The 20,770-nt window shown below is 39.3% G+C and overlaps 1 protein-coding gene across 1 annotated transcript; it reads left to right on the top strand.

Annotated features, from left to right (window-relative positions):
* The first annotated feature begins 16,409 nt into the window (after positions 1 to 16,409).
* LOC107304765 (gibberellin 3-beta-dioxygenase 2) lies at positions 16,410 to 18,782 on the top strand. The gene is made up of 2 exons (XM_040521999.1): positions 16,410 to 16,937; positions 17,043 to 18,782. Exons 1-2 carry the CDS (start codon positions 16,468 to 16,470, stop codon positions 17,677 to 17,679), a joined length of 1,107 nt encoding a protein of 368 aa, XP_040377933.1. The 5' UTR covers positions 16,410 to 16,467; the 3' UTR covers positions 17,680 to 18,782.
* Positions 18,783 to 20,770: the final 1,988 nt, after the last annotated feature.

The following is a 20,770-nucleotide window of genomic DNA, read 5'->3' as shown; positions in this document are numbered from 1 at the left end:
GTAGCTACAGCTACTCATTAGCAAGTAGTAGCTATGGGGCCAATGCAAAGAAATAATGTAAGTGCTAATACAATAATATACGTACGTACGTACGTATTAGCTGCGTTATTTGGACGTATTTGGCATATATGCAGGCATATATAATGATATACATGTGCACACACTGACAGTGCAGCTATAGTGTCAAATAATTGGGTTAATGATGAGCAGAGAGAGATGAGCTAGATCGAGCTGCTACCAAAGGTGTCATCATATCAGCTGGAAGATTACTACGGCAGCTAGCGATCGATCCAGTTGCTTTAATTTGGGGGCAGACGACGATCGATCGACGCGTGATGACAAGAGACGCTCGCTGCCTTTTTCTGCAGAGACGAAGACTACTGCTACCTGCTGGCGGCTTGCTAATCTCGATCGTCTCTTCTTCTTCATTCATCGATCGATCTCTCACCCACAGGAAAGGGAGAAAACTCATCAGATCGAGACAGCTCGATCGAGAAAACAAAGACGAACACGTACGCTGAGCAATCTAGTAATAATCAACCGGCCACTTGATCATTAGCTAGCTCAGCTGCTTTCTTCGTAACCGTTGGCGTGGCCCTGCCTATGGATGCCGCGGATCGGTTCATGGGTAATTTGTAGCAGTTGATTTTAAAAACAAATTTTAGTTTATTTATTTATTTGAACTAGAACAGATTATGAATTATTTATGATCGGGTTGTTGCTCATTTGTAACCCTAGTGTATATTACTCTCTCCGTCTCAAAACACAACGTACCTATCTATCCTAGGAGTGCGTATTTAAATAGGTAGCATGTTCAGATTCGTAGTTTTAGAAGACCCATTCTAGATAGCTATTTTTAGGACAGAATGTGTAGTATCTATATAATATTTAATATTGAAGAATTTCTATCTTCTAGTTCACTAGCGTCTAATTCCATATTTTGCATGCTATCGATAAACCCAATTGTAAAGCATGCCATTGGACAAGCCCATACACATATCGATGGCAAAAGAAAGTCAACGACGCCATTTATTAAAATACGGAAGGAGCACTAATTTTATTTATATTTAGTGTTGTCTGTATTTTCTAATTAATTTAAACATAAATTTTGTTGGAGCCTTGGAGGTCATCGTTGGGGGTTAGCTGATCCTATCAGTGGCGAATCTGCCATGGGGCCAGAGGCTCTCTAGCCCCCCAACCGGTTCTAACACCATGGAGACCCCTACCCCCACTAAATTTTTTGTTATATATTTATAAAAAGAGGAGCTACAATTCTATAGAAAGTTGAAGAAGAAAAATTTAGCCTCCACTAATACTTTCTTCTGGATCCGTCCCTTGATCCTATAGGAGTACTACAGCACCGCCTTTTTTTAATGAAGGAGGCAGCGAAACTAATTTTATTATAACTGCGAGTAGGATAATTAACGGAGTTACAGTATATGCATGCTGAAAGTCAGAATAATAAGTAATAAAGCAAAAAAGTAATGGCATGGAAATAAAACAATTAATTGACCAATAAACCGAAGCATCATCATGCCTAGCTAGCTACTGATCTCAACCGGATTCATCCCCATCTTGTCCAAAAGACTTCCAATGCAAATGAGATGCTCAGACAGAGTAAGAGGACATTATCCTATCAACTTTAATTTATCATTTTCTAAGTGATGGATCGATGACTAATTCACATATCGTATTTAGGCTAAGATTTGCCAATTGAATCATGTTCCTTTTCATGGTGCTTTGTGGTAGCACAAAAGGAAACAAAAGGACATTGCAGATGGGACCCCATGCTGCTGGATGAAGGAGCCACACGAGGATAAAGAGTGATAGAACCATCTTATGCCAACATGAAGCATATGGTTTGGCTTCATTATGTGGATGAATCAGTGAACACTATCTAGTAGAGGATGCCACAAATGGGGCACTTGGCAAATTGAGCATTGAGTTTGCCCCCCTTGATCCAATGGGCTTGATTGTGATTGATGATTGTTTTAATTGTTAATATTAATTATCCATGCATGTTTTTCCTAATTCCCCATAAAAAGATGAGCAAATACATCAATAATGCATGTTATCATGGAGATTCCTCTTTTAAACTTTTTTGTGGGGGCTGTAGATTTATAATTTAGGTGGTACGTATAGGATCACAACAGAGTAAAACACCTACCAGAGGGGGGTGAATGGCAGGTCTAACAAAAACCCAAATCTTTTCGCGGAAATAAAAGATTACCTTCACAAAAGCCTTACTGAAGCCTCCGGTCGCACTGTGTTTATGCCACTGGTCAGACCGACGTTGTCATCTTATCTCCAAGTTGACTCCCGATCCATCACCGGTATACTCTCCCGAGGCATCAAGACATCTACATATGAATTAAACAAAGAAACCATATTCCGAGACCAAGCTATCTCTAACTTGACTCATTATTAGCAAAACAACAGTACCCATACGTATAGAAACCAACTAGAAGTCGAATTTACGAAGAATAAATCCGAAACTGAAAAGAACACAAAAAACTGAAACTGTCGGGGCTGACCTGCCGATCTGACCGCTCATATACCTGTGGCTTGACCGCAGGTGTCTCAACGGTTTGACCGCCCATATACCTGCGGTTTGATCGCCCGGTCAATTATCACAAAAGCACTTAACTCGCAAACCACCAATTTGTTCATAAAAAAACATATAGATCACTCCATGATCTTACAGTACGTTGTCATGGGAGATTTAATGTGATTAGTATTTATTTTTAAGATAATAATAGTTCTAATAAATTTGAACTAGCCATTCTAAAATTTGTACCAAATGTCCATTAATTGCAAAGTACTTTGACTAGTTTACCACAGTAGCACAATGCAAAGGAGGTCAAAAAATGAAAAAGAGAACTTCAGCATGGATGATCATGATAACCGGGCACTCTAACTGCTTTCTTTCACAACGATCACCTCACATTTTCAACCAACTGTCCTGTCTTTGATCGATGGTGCTTGAGAAACAACAAAGCTGGTCTCCTCTTTTTTGTTCAGCCAAGGGATCCAAGCTATGCAAAAAGCTAATTAGCTACTATGGTGTGTTTGTACATGTGCCTTGTCCTACACATGAACGGTTTTAGTACTGAAACAACAACTAGGTTCCCCATATTGCAGTGCCTAATTCTTGTATAGCAATTAGCACTGCCCATATGCTGCATTGTATCCATATGCTCTTCTCCACTGAGCTATCAGTGCTGGTTGTCTTGTCAACTGAGATACACTAGACTCCATCTCTTCCCCTATTCTCCTTTGTGGCTACCAAACAGCACACACCCTCACAACCTCACCAAGGGACATCACATTGCCACCCACCACCCTCACACAACATGTTGTCCTAATGTTTCCTAGTGTTGACACCCTATGTGTGTGCAGGTGCAATGTGTACCCAAGAAGAAAAATGCTTCCATTGGTGAGAGTTTGTCCCATGGACCATGATTTTGTACCATTGCACATATGATATATGGATCACTGTGGCCAACCCCATATACATACACATGCATGTACCACGCGCATGATAAACATTTTCATATTATCATTGAGTTGCATGCACCGACTAGATTATACATATATATGTCATATGTGTGTTTTTCTCGTATCTTCGATGTTTACATTAATTGCTTATATATGTGCTATAATTGTAGGTAGGTTATCCCCACATCATGTGCTATTCACATGGAAGACAAGAGTCTCCTAACTTCAATTTGCTTGTCATACTTCGCCAGCCCTGGCCTGACAATATGCCCCTGGACAATATGTGTTGGGGGCTTCGAATGCCCACATGGTGAGCCTACGTTTAGAACTCATTAGGTTAATTTTTGTACTACTATCTTCGTTCTAAAATATAAATATTTATAGGATGTTTAGCATAGTCTAAGAAGATATCAAAAGATTTTGTTTTAGTCACTTCGGTGTTTAATCTTTAAATATTGAATTGATTATATCATTTTTGTAAGCATCTGATTGGCCTCTGGAATCATTGAAATGATTGAAATCATGAGAACGGTGCATAAATGGTTATATTGTTGTACAAAACTTCAATCCGTAAAAATATTTATATTTTGGGACCGAAGGTTTATAGATCAATGAGTTAGTATCTTTTTGGTAGGAATTTACCACACATATATCACTGTTCGATCTGAGTAATTGCCCTGCCATAGCATGCATGATTGAATCATGTGTAACTAAAGTTGGAGCAGGCTAGCTAGCCAATCAAACAAAGGAATCCAGGAGAGGATAGATGGTACTGACAAGCTAGCTCACACACACCTCACCCAGCATTGAACTGCTATGGGTACCCCCACATGGAAAAATTGTTATACCTGCCCGTTGGCTCTAATCGGTTAACTAAGCTACAGTTGATAACCTTTATGGGAAAATGAGCAAAGCAATAAAAAGAATTATGGTCAAATATTTGTATTTGTGTTATTAGCGGTTTAAAAGTCAAGAGTGAAAAATATGCTAGAGGATGAAAAAACAACACTCAAAATTCATTTTCCCCTTTTCATCCAGGGAATGTCAATCATCGTGTGTTACCACTTACTATTAAGTAATTTAGTTGTATCTTTTGCACAATGCACCTTGAATTGGATTATCTTAACAAGGAGAGGCCTAGAGGAAAAGGACAAATGATGTTTCATGACAGAAGATGCCCTACAAATCTATGAAATCTATGCATTTGGTGGCTAGCTAGGTCCCCTGGCGTTCTAAAAGGTCATTTTACTCGCTTTCTTTGCCATAAACTCACATCTTTTTAACCTGAAAATTATCCGCAGACAGCTCAAAGCAAGAAATTTTAATGAAACTGATCCTTGTGAAAAATAAATCGCCTCTTGTGAAATTCCTTCAAAATTCTAAGTACACATATATAATTAGAACCAAAAGCTCAACATGTAGATAGTCCCTTCACCCAACATGGATTAGAACCAATGTGGAAAATATTTGCAGTTATAGCATTCCTCATTAACTATCATGACTACAAAAATATTTTATAGGTGTCAGATTCCCAACTGACACCCTGGAAGAAGAGGCACCAATTATAGTAGGTCATTGGTGTCGGTTCTACAACCAACACCTACGGGGTGCATGAGCCTAAATAAAATTACTGAGCCTGACTCAATTAGTCAGTTGATGCTTCGAGCCAAATATTTGAATCTCAAAACTTAAAAAAGAATCATAAATCTGAAGACAGAGACAATCGATGTAACTACCCACAGGAGAGAGATCCTGGAGGGGGAGGAGGGAGGAACACACATGTAGCTAGCTAAACCGTCGATGTTGCCGCTCTCTGCTTCTACTATTGTCGGATTAAAGGAACTGTCCAGTCAACAATGAGACATTAGTCCATTATGCCACCCAGGGGGAAGGGGACAACACATGAAGGAGGAGATTGCATCCTCTCTCTCTTCCCTCTCCACTCTGTTGTAGAAGAGGAGACAACGCGGTGGCACCTAAGCTTAGGTTTACCAGATTTGACCGCCTCGAGCTCATGGGGCGCTTGTTCTGGTTGCCACACTACCTCCTCCACTATACCGGAGAGGAGAGGGAGCAATAGTCATCACCATGGAGAGAAACGGTCATCACCGGCTGCCAAGCTCAGGGGTGATAGGAAGCAATGCTCGGCCAAATTTGACCAGCCCCAACCTCTAGGCAGTTGGATGCTTGGATCCAGAGGTGGCAGTAGGGGACTGGAGGATGGTAGCGTCAATAGCGGTGGTGCCGAAGAGTGAGGCAGAGATCCCACCATGTGGTACCCATCGGCTTGAATGTCTCTTCTCAGTTTGTTGTGGGTGTTGGTTTTTTATTTATAGAAGTGACACCTATAATATATTATGTGTGCCACTTCTTTGAAAGCAAATACTATTAGTTCCAGTTTTTTTAAAATAGAAATGGCACCTAAAGTTGCTCAAGTTGATGTTTTTTTCTTATTTTCATCCAACGGGGATTAATAGGTGCCAATTGTAAATGAACCAGCACCTAAATGTTTCAACTATTAAGGGTTTTGAAGTAATGTAGGGTATAACTCAAATATTCATTTATCCGCATAATGTTACTGTTGTCAAATATAAGCCACTACAAGAAGCTACATCATGACTTATCTTTTGGTACCTTTGAATGGCACTTTAACGGTTTATACCAGCCCATTATCTTTCTTTGATTGATATATATTAAAATTTGGCAATTGCATTGCACAAACTAAGGGTGTGTTTGGTTGGCTGGATTTTCCTGGATGGGAGATGACCGTCTAGTTTTTTGATGTGTTTGGTTTGCGGACGAAGCTGGATAGGGTGGCCCAGAAGAGGAATATTCTATGAAGATGCTGGATGGATGTATCCGGTCAAATTGGCTGGATGAGCTCATCCACCTTCACTAACGGTTTTCATTAGTGATTGTTTAGTGATAATTAGTGTGTTTTGTTATTAATTAGTAATAAACAAGTTTAAATTAGTATTAATTAGTGATGATAGATATATTTTATTATTAATTTGTACTAATTAGGATAATATTTATGTTGATTAATTAATATTATTATTTATTAGTAATTAAATATGCTAATCCCATCCATCCTCATCCATCCAACCAAATAAAACATTAGATCATCCCATCCATCCAACCAAACATAAATATGGGTCACCATATCCCTAAAATTATGGATGGTCATATCCCATTTCACCTTGACCGCACCCTAATATCCCACAACTTGTTATATATATTTATTCTCCAATTAAACAAAGCCCCCAAAAGGCAGGTGGAATGGAACCGTCTTCCATATATGTACTCCCTACAGGTAGCAATTAGCTAGGGCAAGGATGTACCATACAATTTACTCCCTCTATCCCTAAAAGAAAAGGTCCATTAATTTCTATCATCCCATGGTGAATTTAAGAAGGGCAACAAAAGAACAAAATGCCTCTCTTTTAACAGAAGAACAGTATAAATGGATATGCAAGTAAGAAGAATTGATTTATTTGGGGGAGAAATTAGGTCAACTAGCTAGCTAGGGAGTAGTTGTCATGCTGCATATATATATATATATATATATATATATATATATATATATATATATATATATATATATATATATATATATATATATATATATATATATATATATATATATATATATATATATATATATATATATATATATGTGTGCGCGCGCGCGCGCGCACGATGCATGCAATGCATGTTTGGTGCTTCGTAAATGCAATGTTGGTGTCTCTAGCTAGCTGATAGTAGTGGCACGTACGTGCGTGCATGCAGCTGCTACGACTGCCAGTGACCTTTCAGTGATTCATCTAGTCATCCTATCGATCGCCATATGCACCGGCAGCTAGCTAGCATGCATGGATCGATCAGCCTAGCCAAGCCAAAGTGATCTCGATCGATTCATCAACCCGGCCGGCGACGCGACAAGAGAAGAGACGCATGAGAATAGGAGAAAAAAAAAGTATACCTACATATATGAGCACTTTTCTCTCATCCTTGAGAAGGCAACATGAGCTACCACTATTTTCTATATAAAATTTGGTATCTATCGGTACCTTATATACTAGGAAGCATCAAATTTTACATGGTACCACTGTTTTCTATATAAAATGGTATATCTTGTTATCTTAGATAATATAAAGCACCAAATTTTATATAGAAAACAGTGATACCTCATAGTACCTTCTCAAGTATGGAAAAAATGCTTTACATATATAGCGATTGATATGAAACCCAATCCCAAAGTATGTGTGTATATCTATCTATCTATCTCTATCTTGTTTCCATTGCATTGCATGGATGGATCTTGCTGTATCTTACCCTAGAATCCTATCCTGTTGGTACTCAAGAAGGAACAAGCTACATCTATATGAATATGTGTGTGCCCATCTATCAGTTATATCCATTAATTGTACGTCCATGCTGTTGTGGTCGACAATGATTGACATATATCTTGTACACAATCGCTCGGTTTTCGCAAGATATACGTGCACTATGTTTAGACCACCGCAAACAACCGGATATATCCCTTTTTCTCGATGTGTGGATCGAATTTATATATATATATGACGGTACACTCGCTATATGAGAGCAGAAAATTATTAATTACTTCCTTCATTGTAATATATATATATATATATATAAGTATTTCTAGGATTTAAATTTTATACCATAATATAAACATTTATACACTAATTTCAGGAATGTGCAAGAGATGAGTCATGCTTATACTAATTAGGTGCTCCGGCTGAGCTTTCATATTAACTAGAAGATCTAACGCGTTGATACCGTGGATCTTATTATTCTAACCGTTTTAATTAGATCCTCTTATATAGTAATGGCTCAAAACCATCACATGTAACAAGCAAGCTAACGGATACAAACATTTGCTTATTGATACATAGCCTCGTCTGTAATAGCTTTCCACCCATTACAAATATAAGGCATCTATAATGGCCCAGAAGGACGAGCCATTAAAGATAAGAGTTCCTCGGTGATGTCATATAGTTATATGTAATGGCTTGATATTTTGAGACGTTACATATAAGGGTATAATCAACAAAAATATACATTACATGATATCAACCGCAGCGTCGTGGAAAACGGAATGCGGATGTCGGACAGAGAGGGTGTCGTTAAATGACTAATCGGCATACAGACGGTTAATCAGAATTATACGGAAATATAACATTTATATTAATATATGTATAAATTAGTATTACTATTTGTTTGGGGATATTTAAATATCTAAGATTATATAAAATAGATGTAAATAGTAATATTTTTAGTTTATTTTTTTATTATAAATCATAAAAATATAATAAAATATAAATGGTAGTAAAAATAGGTACAAATATAAGTATAATTAGTTGCCAAATGATAAAAATGTTGTTAATGTATTTATTAAGGTATGTTACTGTATTTTTGTTTTGGTGTTACTCTACATTTCAGATTTATGGGACTGGACAAAGGTGGGACATGAAGAAAGGTCAAAGGATCTGTTTGACCGGCGATGGAGAGCTTTGACCAGGCTAGTTGAGAGGTTTTGAGCCCTTCAAAAGACAAAGGTGGGTTTGGGTCTTATGAGGGGAGGGTTATGAGGGGAGGGGTATAGAATAACTTATTCTAAGGGAGTGCACATATTAGTTTTGAACCGAGAGAAATACATAACATAACAATGTTAACGTGACCATTTTTTTTCTTATTTTAAAAGACCAAGCGCATGTCCTTATACAAGCCCTTGAACTCACTTTTATGCTATAACTAAAATATATAGCAGTGAATTGGTGGCAGAGTGATACGGTGACAATGACTTATTATGGTGCATGTCAACTCACCAGGTAGGCCATTTGAATTGTTTCCAGTAGGCCTCTAAATGTTCTTTGACTAAAGAACAAAAGTTGAAGCCCTAGCTACGGTTTACTCACAAAAAAAAAACAGAGAGAAGAAAAAACATCTCACATTGCAGCCGACAAGCTCATGTTATTCCTAGATCCTCCACTGGTTTTGTGAAGTGGCATAGGATAAGCTTTGTCACATATATATCTGAAGGGATCCTATCTAATTAATGGCAGCATTAATCTCCAAATGAATTGATGAAAAAGTAAGCTATAGCTACATATATATGATATATGATTAAGTAATTAATGAGAAATGAATGAATATATATGTAGATCAGATAGGCCACGTACATGTTGCAGTGGCCACATTGTTTGTTGGTTAAAGCAAGCTGACTGCCCGCAGCATGATATTATCATGTCCATCAGTGTGTGGGTGTCGATCCGTCGTAGATAGCGGTTTTAATTATGGTTGCAGTACGGCGCATCCACAGCCAGTGCAGTGCCTCCTTGGATCCAGATGCCCATCGAACCAGTTACCAAACAGCCAAATATACTCCCTTGTCCCATGAAAAACTATATTTTTTTCAGTGTCGAGTGTTTCTTCATCCGTCTTATTTGAAATGTTTATAAAAATGTTTAAAAAATAGTCACGCGTAAAATATCATTCATGTTTTATTATATAATATAATAATATTAATCATAATTTTTTTAAATAACACGAAAAGTAAAATTTTATTTAAAAACTGGAAAATTAATTTATTTTACGACTTACGAAGTATGCAGTAGGGCGGGTGGATCCGATGTAGGGGTTGCGATGGCTACAACCCTATGCACATATATTGGATCCCATTAAGATTAGGAAAAATTAGGAGGGAAGAAAGAACAAGAGCCGGGGCTGAATAAAGAAGAAGATGATCTAGTCCCCTCTTTCTAAATTCTGTATCCGTCAATATACATATTTTTAATTTTCCATTCATTTATGGGGTGTATTTGCTATATATTTTATTTTTTAATTCATTCTCCACCAATTGAAGGATGTCTTTGTATTAGGTCTACATCCAAGGACGGAGCTACAGTCCAACTATTGGGGTCAGCCGACCCCGATGACCTCCGACGAAATTCATTGTTATATGATTTAGACAGTTAAGATATTAATTAAAAATTATGTAAGATTAGTGTATTCTGACACCGGTGACCCCGATGAACTAATTTTCTAGCTTCGCCCCTGACTACATCGGATGTTGAGATTCGTGTTAAAATGATGATGCGAGGCAGACGTTGGCACAATGAAATCATACGTCTATAACACCCTAATCTTTTCACTTTTGCTTATGGTTTAAGCCAAAATTTAAATCATAACTTTAAATTTGGAGTTCATTTTAGGGTATTTTTTACCAAAGTTTATTTTTCAGACTTTACTTTTAAATCGTTGAAAATACATATATAAGTTTTATTCATAAATTATCTTTTATTCGCAAATACGTCGGTTGGTTTTTTTCATAAAAAAGATAAACAATCCCAGCTTTATATTAGTGTGTGTAATACTAGCATTGTGCTTTATGGCATATTAACTACAATCTAGTATCAGACTATACTAGGGCCTGTTTGGTGGTACTTTAGATTCTGAGAAAATCTGGAAAAGCTCATAAACTCAGCTTCTCCAGCTTCTGGTTTCTTAGTTCATTTTGCAGAATCTGTAACTACAGATTTCAGAAGCTGTGGACTGTTTTGGGTAGCTTCTGCCAAAAGCAGCTTTTAAAAAAAGCTGTAGCTGAAAGAAGCTCCCTCAAACAGGCCATAACTTTCAGTTAGTTATGTATCTCACTAGTAAAACGAATTATATTTATATTTCCGAACGGAGATAGATTGCAATCGACCCAAAATGCATATGGCCCTGAAAATAGTTAGTTGGGACTTGCTCCATCAAGCATGCTATACTATTCGATCCGTTAATTAGCTGTGGTACACGCTGAAATGATGATGCATGCTCTCTTAATTAAGCTAGTGGTGGTTAGTATATATCTGCCATACACTAGCTAGCACACACTACGTGCTTAAACGACAAGCACAAAACAAAAGCCATTAGGCAAGCTAATGTGTCTATCGAGAGAAAGGGGGCCAGTTCAAGTTGATGCAATGTGAGGACGTGCAACGAGACAAATCGCAAATCTTTTCTTGTCGCCGTGTGTGTATGTGTGTGTGCGACAAGCATTAATGCGTCTCTCAACGTCACTTTACAGCCTTGGTTCCATGCCAAAATAATGCGACCGTTTTTTGTCTCCGAGGGGAGCATTAAATATATCTCCGCATCATAATCGACCAACGAAAAGGTCATCGATTAGTTATAATATAAACTAAATTAGTTTTTATATTATTATAATCTAGAAAAAGCAAAAGTTGTTTTTTATTATCTTTTTTTATATTTAAGTCGTTGCTAAGGTCGGATATAATGTTATCGTCCACTGTCCTGTCCTATTTACTGATCTACTCTTTTATTGATATGTGGAGGAGAGAAAAGAAAGTTTTGCCTGACGAAATTATAACAATAGTCATTTTCCACCCATAATGTGTGTAGCACGTGCGAGAATTAATTGCTACAAAAACATCATAATAGAAACATATCATGAGAATAACATAATACGAGGTTTTTATTAGACGAGGTACATAAGACAAGACGAAGCATGTAAAACAGTAGTACATACAACCGCTATCTCTATTATTAACAACAAAACAGGATGAATGAACAGCAACCATATTGTTATATATAATGGGTGATGCTCATGTTTTTATTTAAAATTAAAAAAAAAGAGAAAAGATTCTATTGTGCTAAGATTCTCTCTCTTTTCAGCTGGATGGCTCCAACCATTGAGGCCGTCCTAAGGCTGGAGAGTGCATAGGATGCACTGACTAGAGTACACAACTACATGTACACTCTGTGGTGATCTACTACTGCTACTACTCAATATTGGACAAAAGATACCCCAAAAGTGCCATGCAACCCTGTCCATTTTTCTATTATTAGCGGGATGTACTGTGGTTTGGTGACAGGTTTGTTGTCGCAATGCAGTTGGTTAGAATTATAGTTGGCCAAAAAAAAAATTTGTACATATATGTTGCAGAAGGGTATGTCCATTCACTGGTCACTCCCCTCTGTTGTGAACATAATTGATCACTTGTAAATGAAACTAATGTTTTTGTTTTTGTTTTATCCCAAAAAACAATCTAAAGGCGAAGGGCTTAGCTCAATTATTTAGATTCCTTTGGTGAACCTATCGGTTCAGGTTCAAATCCTAGATTTGACATGTACATTCATATTTACAACTAATCGTTTTGAATTAATCTTTTTTTCAATGGTATGTGTCTATGGTGACTTTTCAATATTAATATATGGCCGTCCCAGTCTTTGGAGGCTCCCATAGGGATAGGTTATAAGCGTTTGTGCTTTTACTATGTTTAGCAAAAAAAAAAGCAAAGAAATAGCTTCAGAAGAACAAATAAACAAGTAATTAATACTGTAAATTGAGATGTCTGGCACAACAAGTACAGTTGAGGCAAAGTGTATTTTTATTTACCAAGTTATTCTTTTTCTTATCCTTCTGGACTTTTTTTAATTTTTATATATAAAAATGTGTTCCTGTTGATTCATAGCTCTATGAGTTTATTCCTCTCCTATTGCTGGTATTCAATTAATCCACCATTTTTGTCGACATTGCAGTGGCTTTCAGACCTACCACTTGTAAACCAAACAAAAAAGTTAAAATAATTAAAGTTGGAAAACCACTCTCTATATATGTGTCCAATAATTCTAACTAGACTAAGTAAAAGAAAATGACACAAGAATGAACTGAACCTTGGCTATACTACCTCCCTCCCATAATAACTTCATTTTTCGATTTATATGTCCAAAGTTTGATTATTCATCTTATTTAAAAATTTACACAAAAAATTAAAAAAATAGTCATGCGTAAAGTACTATTCATATTTTATCATCTAGTAACAATAAAAATATTTTAAATAAGACAAAGTGTCAAAGCATTATATCTAAAAACTGAAAAATAATCTTATTTCGAAACGGGTAGCAGTAGCTATCAGGTGTGGTTAAACTAATTCTACTGTGGCCCAATCATTTGCCGCTGTTTTGTTTAAATTTGGAGTTGAGATCTCACGGTGGGCCCCACAGCTGCAAGCCATCACTCATCTCGAATCAAAGGGTCAGGACAAATGAACGGACAACCGTCCATGGCGAATTTGATTTTCTCCTTGGAACATTTCGCGGCACACGCAGCGACTAAATTTTAAACTTATCCTCGCAAAATGCGACCAATTTTCTGCATTAGAAATTTTTTCTTCCCTGAATTTTGTACGGTTGCAATCAGTTTTATCCCGTGGGATAAGAACAGCATGAGCAACAACTGTAGCAAATCGTTTTGTCTGACAGCTTGTCTTTCTTTTTCTCCTCGTTGTTTTCAGATCTAGCTAGCGAGATTATAGGGGTCTGAATAAGTTAGATAGAGATTTAGCTTTCTCTTATATTAATCTTTATTATAAAATTTTAGAAGGGTTTTCGTGGAGCCTCCAACAACTTTAACGGGGGAGCGGGGGCGCGAGCCCGCCGCCCCCACGTTAAATCCGTCCCTACTCGTGAGTCCCTTATTTGAAATAAATACTATTGTGTTTGCGTTATGTATTACTAATGATGTTATCTTTTCGTCTTTTATTTTACTTATAAACTAAATCTTAAATTTGAAGTTGATTTTATAGTTTTTTATCGTATTTTATTTTAGCCTTAAGTTTTAGATTGTTAAGAACACATATATGAAAACTTAAAAAAAATTAAAAAAAACCAAACAAGGACTTTGTAAGTAACAGGATAAGATTCTTCAGTTCTTATGTAGGAATGCTTCTTAACCGTTGAGCGATTACATGTATTGATTGTGCATGTAGACGTAGAAAATTATATAAAAATAAGGGCTTGTTTGGATAATGGAATATGAGGGATGGGATTGGGATATGAAAACGAATGTAGTGTTATGACGAAATGGGGTGAAGAAAATGAATAACTATGATTTGAAGTTACCGTTTAATGGAGGGAAATCATTTTCAATTACCATTTTCTAAATAGGCTCCAATGGATAAATTGTTAGTGGAAATATTGGTGTAATTCTATCTCATTTAAAGGTCAATTTGAGTATGTGTAAACTTGAAAAGTATATGGAGTTCATATAAGAGAACTGGCTTCATGGTGGGAAACTGGTTACATGGGTTTAAAACCCTAGACTTAATTATTCTTTCGTGTTAAACGACATCCATAGTAACTTCGTCAATCTTAAAACATATCAGGCCGGTTTCTTTCCGCTTTTGTACTGTTTTCGAAAGTAGATGAAATCCATCTCACTAAAAAAGAGAGAAAAATCGGTGTCCATCTCATAAAAAGAACAGATTATATTAAAAAAAAAACAAGAAGAAGAAACCTTAAAGGAACCAATGGCGGGCGGCTCGATCGCGACAAGGGGATCGGGAAGGCGTCGATCGCCTCCAGGGAAGAGATCTTGTTCCGGCCTATTTCTGATCTTAGCATGTGCTCTGCATGTGTTGGTTTGTATGGGATGATCGACAAATTTGCAGAAAAATAATAATTTATAAATAAAGTTTTTATATACGTATTTTCAACAATCTGAAATCTGAAAGTTAAGTCTAAAAAATAAGAGCAATTTTTACCATTCTTGAGTATGTAACGAGAAGTACCAAGAGTTTAGTGTTAAATTCCGTACCTCCTATTACCTAGATACCAAGAGATACAAAAAATTTACATTGAAATTTTAGTACCTTTCGGTACCTTCTTAAAGACTATAAAATCGCTCGAAAAAATAAACTTCGGTAAAAAAAACCCTTAAAATCAACTCTAAATTTAAGATTGAAAATTTACATTTTGATTTATAAGCACGAGTAGAAATGAAAAGACGGTGGTGTGTATACAAAATCTTAATTAGCCTGTCCTGTTCTTACTCTCTAGTGATGTATTTTTCTCGTGTTTGTGTTCTAGAATACATACTTGCGTGATGTACTTATAATGCACTGTTGGTTTGGAATATTAGTGATTGAATAATGCCAAATAAATCTGGACGTCTACAAGTAAATACTATTGATGGATGTGATAGTGCAGTGATGTTGCAGTCCTCATGTACATAAATAGGATTGTGCATGTAGACGTAGAAAATCATGCTTCTATTGTCAGAAAATAATTTCTGTACTTAGCATAGAGATCTTGATGATTGTACACTAGCATATGAATTCTCGCGACTAATCATAACTCATAGTACGGTTACACCAAGGAATATTTGGTGAATCACAAGAGAAAACTGTAACAGAGGAGGTGTACTTCTCGCTACTATTATTTGTCCTAAAATTTGTGTGTTCAAAGTTTTTTTACCATCCTTAAAAAAATATTTTAAGATACAGTATTTTTTTAATATAAAAATTTAGTAATTTAAAATATAGCGTATCTTAAGATAACGGAATTTTATATTTTTATTACCCCAAGACACTTTTCAAGGATGGTAAAAAAGTCTGCTTTCTAAACAACTAAGTATATAGTCAATGTGATGCAAATTACTCAGGTGGGTTAATTTCCATGCAAGGGTTAATTACTACAACTATTTTTTTTATGAATGCTTATGTATTAATTGGGTGGCAGTGCCACTAGCCAGCCAGGGGGTGGTGGTGGTGGTGGTACTAGCTAGATTTGTGTTGTGTAGCTAGCTGGTGGCCTTGTGTGTTCCACATCACTCCAAACCCTCTGTTCCTCTCACCATATTTTTTTTTCTCTCCCTCCAAAATCTATTAATGACCCATTTTAATTAATTCTCACTGATTTTATTCATCAAATAATTAATTTCCCTTTCACTACGCTCCAAAACTTCTCTCCCTATATATACCACGCCCTTGTACTTGTCCAGTTCTTACACAAGTCTCACATTACTACTCATTCCACTATTGTAAAGTCCTAGAAAACAAATTATATAATATATATATATAGAGATAAAAAGTTTTGTTGTTGTTGCTGCTGCTGCTTCTGGTTGGCGAGGCGAGCGAGCGTGCGCGTGTGTTGTTAGCGATGCCGACGCCGTCGAACCCGCTCTACTTCGACTTCAGGGCGGCGAGGCGGGTGCCGGAGACGCACGCGTGGCCGGGGCTGCACGAGCACCCGGTGGTGGACGGCGGCGACCAGGCGGAGGGGGAGGAGGACGCGGTGCCGGTGGTGGACGTGGGGGCGGCCGACGCGGCGGAGCGGGTGGCGCGCGCGGCGGAGCAGTGGGGCGCGTTCCTGCTGGTGGGGCACGGCGTGCCGGCGCGGCTGCTGGCGCGCGTGGAGGAGCGGGTGGCGCGCGTGTTCGCGCTGCCGGCGTCGGAGAAGATGCGCGCCGTGCGCGGGCCCGGCGAGCCCTGGGGCTACGGCTCGCCGCCCATCTCCTCCTTCTTCTCCAAGTGCATGTGGTCCGAGGGCTACACCTTCTCCCCCTCCTCCCTCCGCTCCGAGCTCCGCCGCCTCTGGCCCAAGGCCGGCGACGACTACCTCCTCTTCTGGTACCTCGCCGACGACGTGCACCTCGTCGCCATGCATGCATGCACACACACTATATATATATATACGTATATGTGACGTAGAAAAATAAAAATATACGCATGCAGTGACGTGATGGAGGAGTTCCACAAGGAGATGCGGCGGCTGGCCGGCGAGCTGCTGGAGCTGTTCCTGAGGGCGCTGGGGCTGACCGGCGAGCAGGTGGCCGGCGTGGAGGCGGAGAGGAAGATCGCCGGGACGATGACGGCGACGGTGCACCTCAACTGGTACCCGAGGTGCCCCGACCCGCGGCGGGCGCTGGGGCTCATCGCGCACACCGACTCCGGCTTCTTCACCTTCGTGCTGCAGAGCCTCGTGCCGGGGCTGCAGCTGTTCCGGCGGTGCCCCGACCGGTGGGTGGCGGTGCCGGCCGTGCCGGGCGCCTTCGTCGTCAACGTCGGCGACCTCTTCCACATCCTCACCAACGGCCGCTTCCACAGCGTCTACCACCGCGCCGTCGTCAACCGCGACCGCGACCGGCTATCGCTGGGCTACTTCCTCGGCCCGCCGCCGGACGCCAAGGTGGCGCCGCTGCCGGAGGCCGTGCCGCCCGGCCGCAGCCCCGCCTACCGCGCCGTCACGTGGCCCGAGTACATGGCCGTCCGCAAGAAGGCCTTCACCACCGGCGGCTCCGCCCTCAAGATGGTCTCCACCGCCGCCGCCGCCGAACACGAGGACGTCGTCGACGTTGAGCTACCAAACTAGCTCTCACTCCTAAACAAAAAAAAAACCTCTAAATGAGCAAAAAAAAAAGAAAAAATATCAAAAATGGTGGTACTTGTGTTTAAGGTTTCCTCCATGCAATTGGATGCATGCATGCATGCAAAGCACAGCATCTGCAGCTGCAAGAATTACAAGAGCAGAGAAGCAGATAGCTAGCTAGAGATAAAAAAAAATAATTAATTAAGCATGCAACCAAGGTTAATTATTCTCAATTCAGAAGAGAGAAAACAAAATCTGGGATTAATTAATTGGTTAAGATTAGTATGTTCAAATTTAGCTAGATGTAGAAAGAAAAAAAAATCAAGATGAAGAGAGGACCTGAAGAAGGAAAAGAAAACGAAAAGGACATGCTGTGTTGTCTCTTGCTAGTTGTACTACCTTTGGCTTGTTGATTAGTGCTTTGTTTTGTTGCTGCAAGCTTGTCGTTACTGATTATTAGTTAGTTATGCATCTAATTGAGTGGTTAATTAATTAATCGACTTTTGGCATTTTGGCTCAAGCTAAAAGCTAGCCAGGCTGGTCAATGATAGGAACTGGTACAATTAATTAAGCAATTAGACCTGATCTTGTACTGACGTGTGTATGCAAGTGATGAGCACCACCACTGGCTAGCTAATAGCTAGGCATGTATTTTGTGTGTATATACATGTGTATTATAATATATATATTCCTACAGTCGAACAGGCCATGGATGTGTAAGCTAGTGCAGCTACAAGTCTGCCACTGTGTAGGACACATCTGGCTTTGTACTGTTGTGCAAGCATGCTCTCAGCAAGTTAACAACCAGATGGGCCATGCATACATCCATGAGTAGTGACCCACAAGGATATACAATACAAGAGGTGAAGAAGAGAAGAACAGTAAGCAGGGAATAGTACTCTTACGGTTTTATATCATAAGATATTTTAGTTTCGTATAAATTCATATATAGATCAACGAATATATTTTATATATGTGTCTGGATTTATTAGCAAGCTAAAATGTCTTATAGTCTGAAGGAAGGTAATATGTGCTGGCATTGTGTGTGAATCATGTAAATGAATCAGGGATTGAGATTTAATTTTGTTCAAAATGAGTGGAAGAAATTGGACGAGATCTCTGCAGGGATCCCTTTTTACCTTTTGCATCCAGCCTGACCATATCTATGCTAGCTCTACTATAATCTGCATCCTCCATTTGCATGCATGAATAATGCAAAAACCAGAGAAGATAACCATGCAGATATGCATTACAGTACGACTTAACCAACATTCAGATCACAGAGGCTGCAGCTCATCAGCTGCAAGGTTGCACAAGCAAAGCTAGCACAAAGTACCACTCCCCCTATCCCTGACCAATGCCAAATCAGATGCCATCTCTATCTACATCACCAACCCCTTATCCCCATCTCACAAACACACACAAAACACAGAGAGAAAGAGAGAGAGACAGAGGTAGTAGTGCAGTACAGACATGGAAGCAGAGGAAATTTGTGTGATGGTTGCAGAGGAAGCCAACCCAGGGTGGCTGGAAATCTGAAGTTTGGTGAAGCAAACAAAGAGAATGAGTGAGTGAGTGAGCTAGGCAATGAGCTACTTAGATCAGCACTGAGGCAGTGAGTGAGTGACTGACTGACTGGATGATTGAATGAGCATGTGCAGAACTAAACAAATTGAATGGGAATTTAATTTCTCGGCATCATTCTCTTCCTCTTCACTCCCTAGCTGGCATGCAGAAGTCACTGAACACATGCAAATATTATTAAGCCACTGCAGAGGATGATCAGTTCTTACATCATGCAGCCGTTGCCCCTCCCTCCCAGTGGAAAATCATCAATTCCCATGAATGAATGAATGCCCACCGTTTTTTGATCCTGCCGCAAGCATGCCTGCACAAGAAATTAAAGAACAGATCAAAGTTTCAGAAATGAAAAAAAAAAGAAAGAAACCCAAATTCTGAAGCTCCTCGTCTTGGTCATTGTCATCGTCTACCTATGGATGGTGACATGGATGGGGTGGGCGTGGCAGAGCAGAGATGCGTGGGGCTTCCCGGGGGCCTTTCTGTCTGCCCGGAGACCGGACAGGCGCCGCGACCGCCACAGTGCGCCGGCCGGAGCCCCGGACACCGACGGCGCGGCCCGTCGCCATTGTTGCCACCTCATCTCCATTTCTTAATTAATCTTCTTTTACCAGACAACGATTTGTCTTTTCTTTTCTGTATCTTCTTACCGTGTACGGGCCTACCTTTTTTGAGGAAGAATAAAGGATTAGATTATATACCTATAAAAACCATTTGGTTTGATGAAATAAAGTATAAGAAATTCCCCTTTCCTATATATTGCAAAGAGAAAACATATGAAAAATTCCGTATACTCAAACCTCTTGAAAAAATCGTATTAATTAATGTGAGCATGCATTTCTGCTCCTACACTTTTACTATTTCTATGGGTTAAAATTTTTTCAAATCAAATAGGACGTAGGCCTACCTCTCACAGGCCCGATCGCCAGTGGGTCACACCACTAGGATGGCTTCTATTTTTGAGCTTCGTTATCCAACAATGTCGATAAAAAGATAAACCATAATCCAAGAAATAGTTCGCGCATGTGTTTATCCATGCTCTATAAAATTTCTAGATCCACCACGTGCGGTGTCGCGTGGATGAACACACACAATGCATAAAGAAGTTGTACAAGCTCAGGTGCCATGGTGAAAGCTATCCAGAGGTGCAAAACACCATGGAAGGCCAGGAGGAAGGTCGGAACACTTGTAAGGACGAGGTGCAGCCATGTGTAAGGCAAGATGGAAGAACAGGAGAAAAAAAAACGAAGAGATGATTCTTTTAGGTTAAACTTTCGCTTTCAGCTCTCACTGAACCTCATCTAGAATCGACCAATCCGGCCTGAATCCATGAAGATCGCCGTCGATCTCCTACCACTAATAGCACTGGTAGCTATCCCGTTTTTCGCCTGCAGGTGTGTTAGTGCCGGATTGGGGATTTTAGATTTGGATAGCTAGCTAGCTGCATGTATGGCGATGTGTGACGCCACATGGAGGAAAACGATGGCCGGCCCTGCACACGCAGCTAAACCCTAAC

This window comes from Oryza brachyantha, chromosome 1 (assembly GCF_000231095.2).
Source record: "Oryza brachyantha chromosome 1, ObraRS2, whole genome shotgun sequence".
NCBI classification, from domain to species: Eukaryota; Viridiplantae; Streptophyta; class Magnoliopsida; order Poales; family Poaceae; genus Oryza; species Oryza brachyantha.
This window is presented reverse-complemented; position numbering and strand designations above follow the sequence as displayed.

What these genes read in the sequence shown, in the direction of transcription:
- LOC107304765 (XM_040521999.1), top strand. Translation starts at nt 16,468, where the DNA reads ATGCCGACGCCGTCGAACCCGCTCTACTTCGACTTCAGGGCGGCGAGG. An exon ending in GACGACTACCTCCTCTTCTG is followed by an intron (nt 16,938 to 17,042) that starts GTACCTCGCCGA and finishes ATACGCATGCAG; the next exon opens with TGACGTGATGGAGGAGTTCC.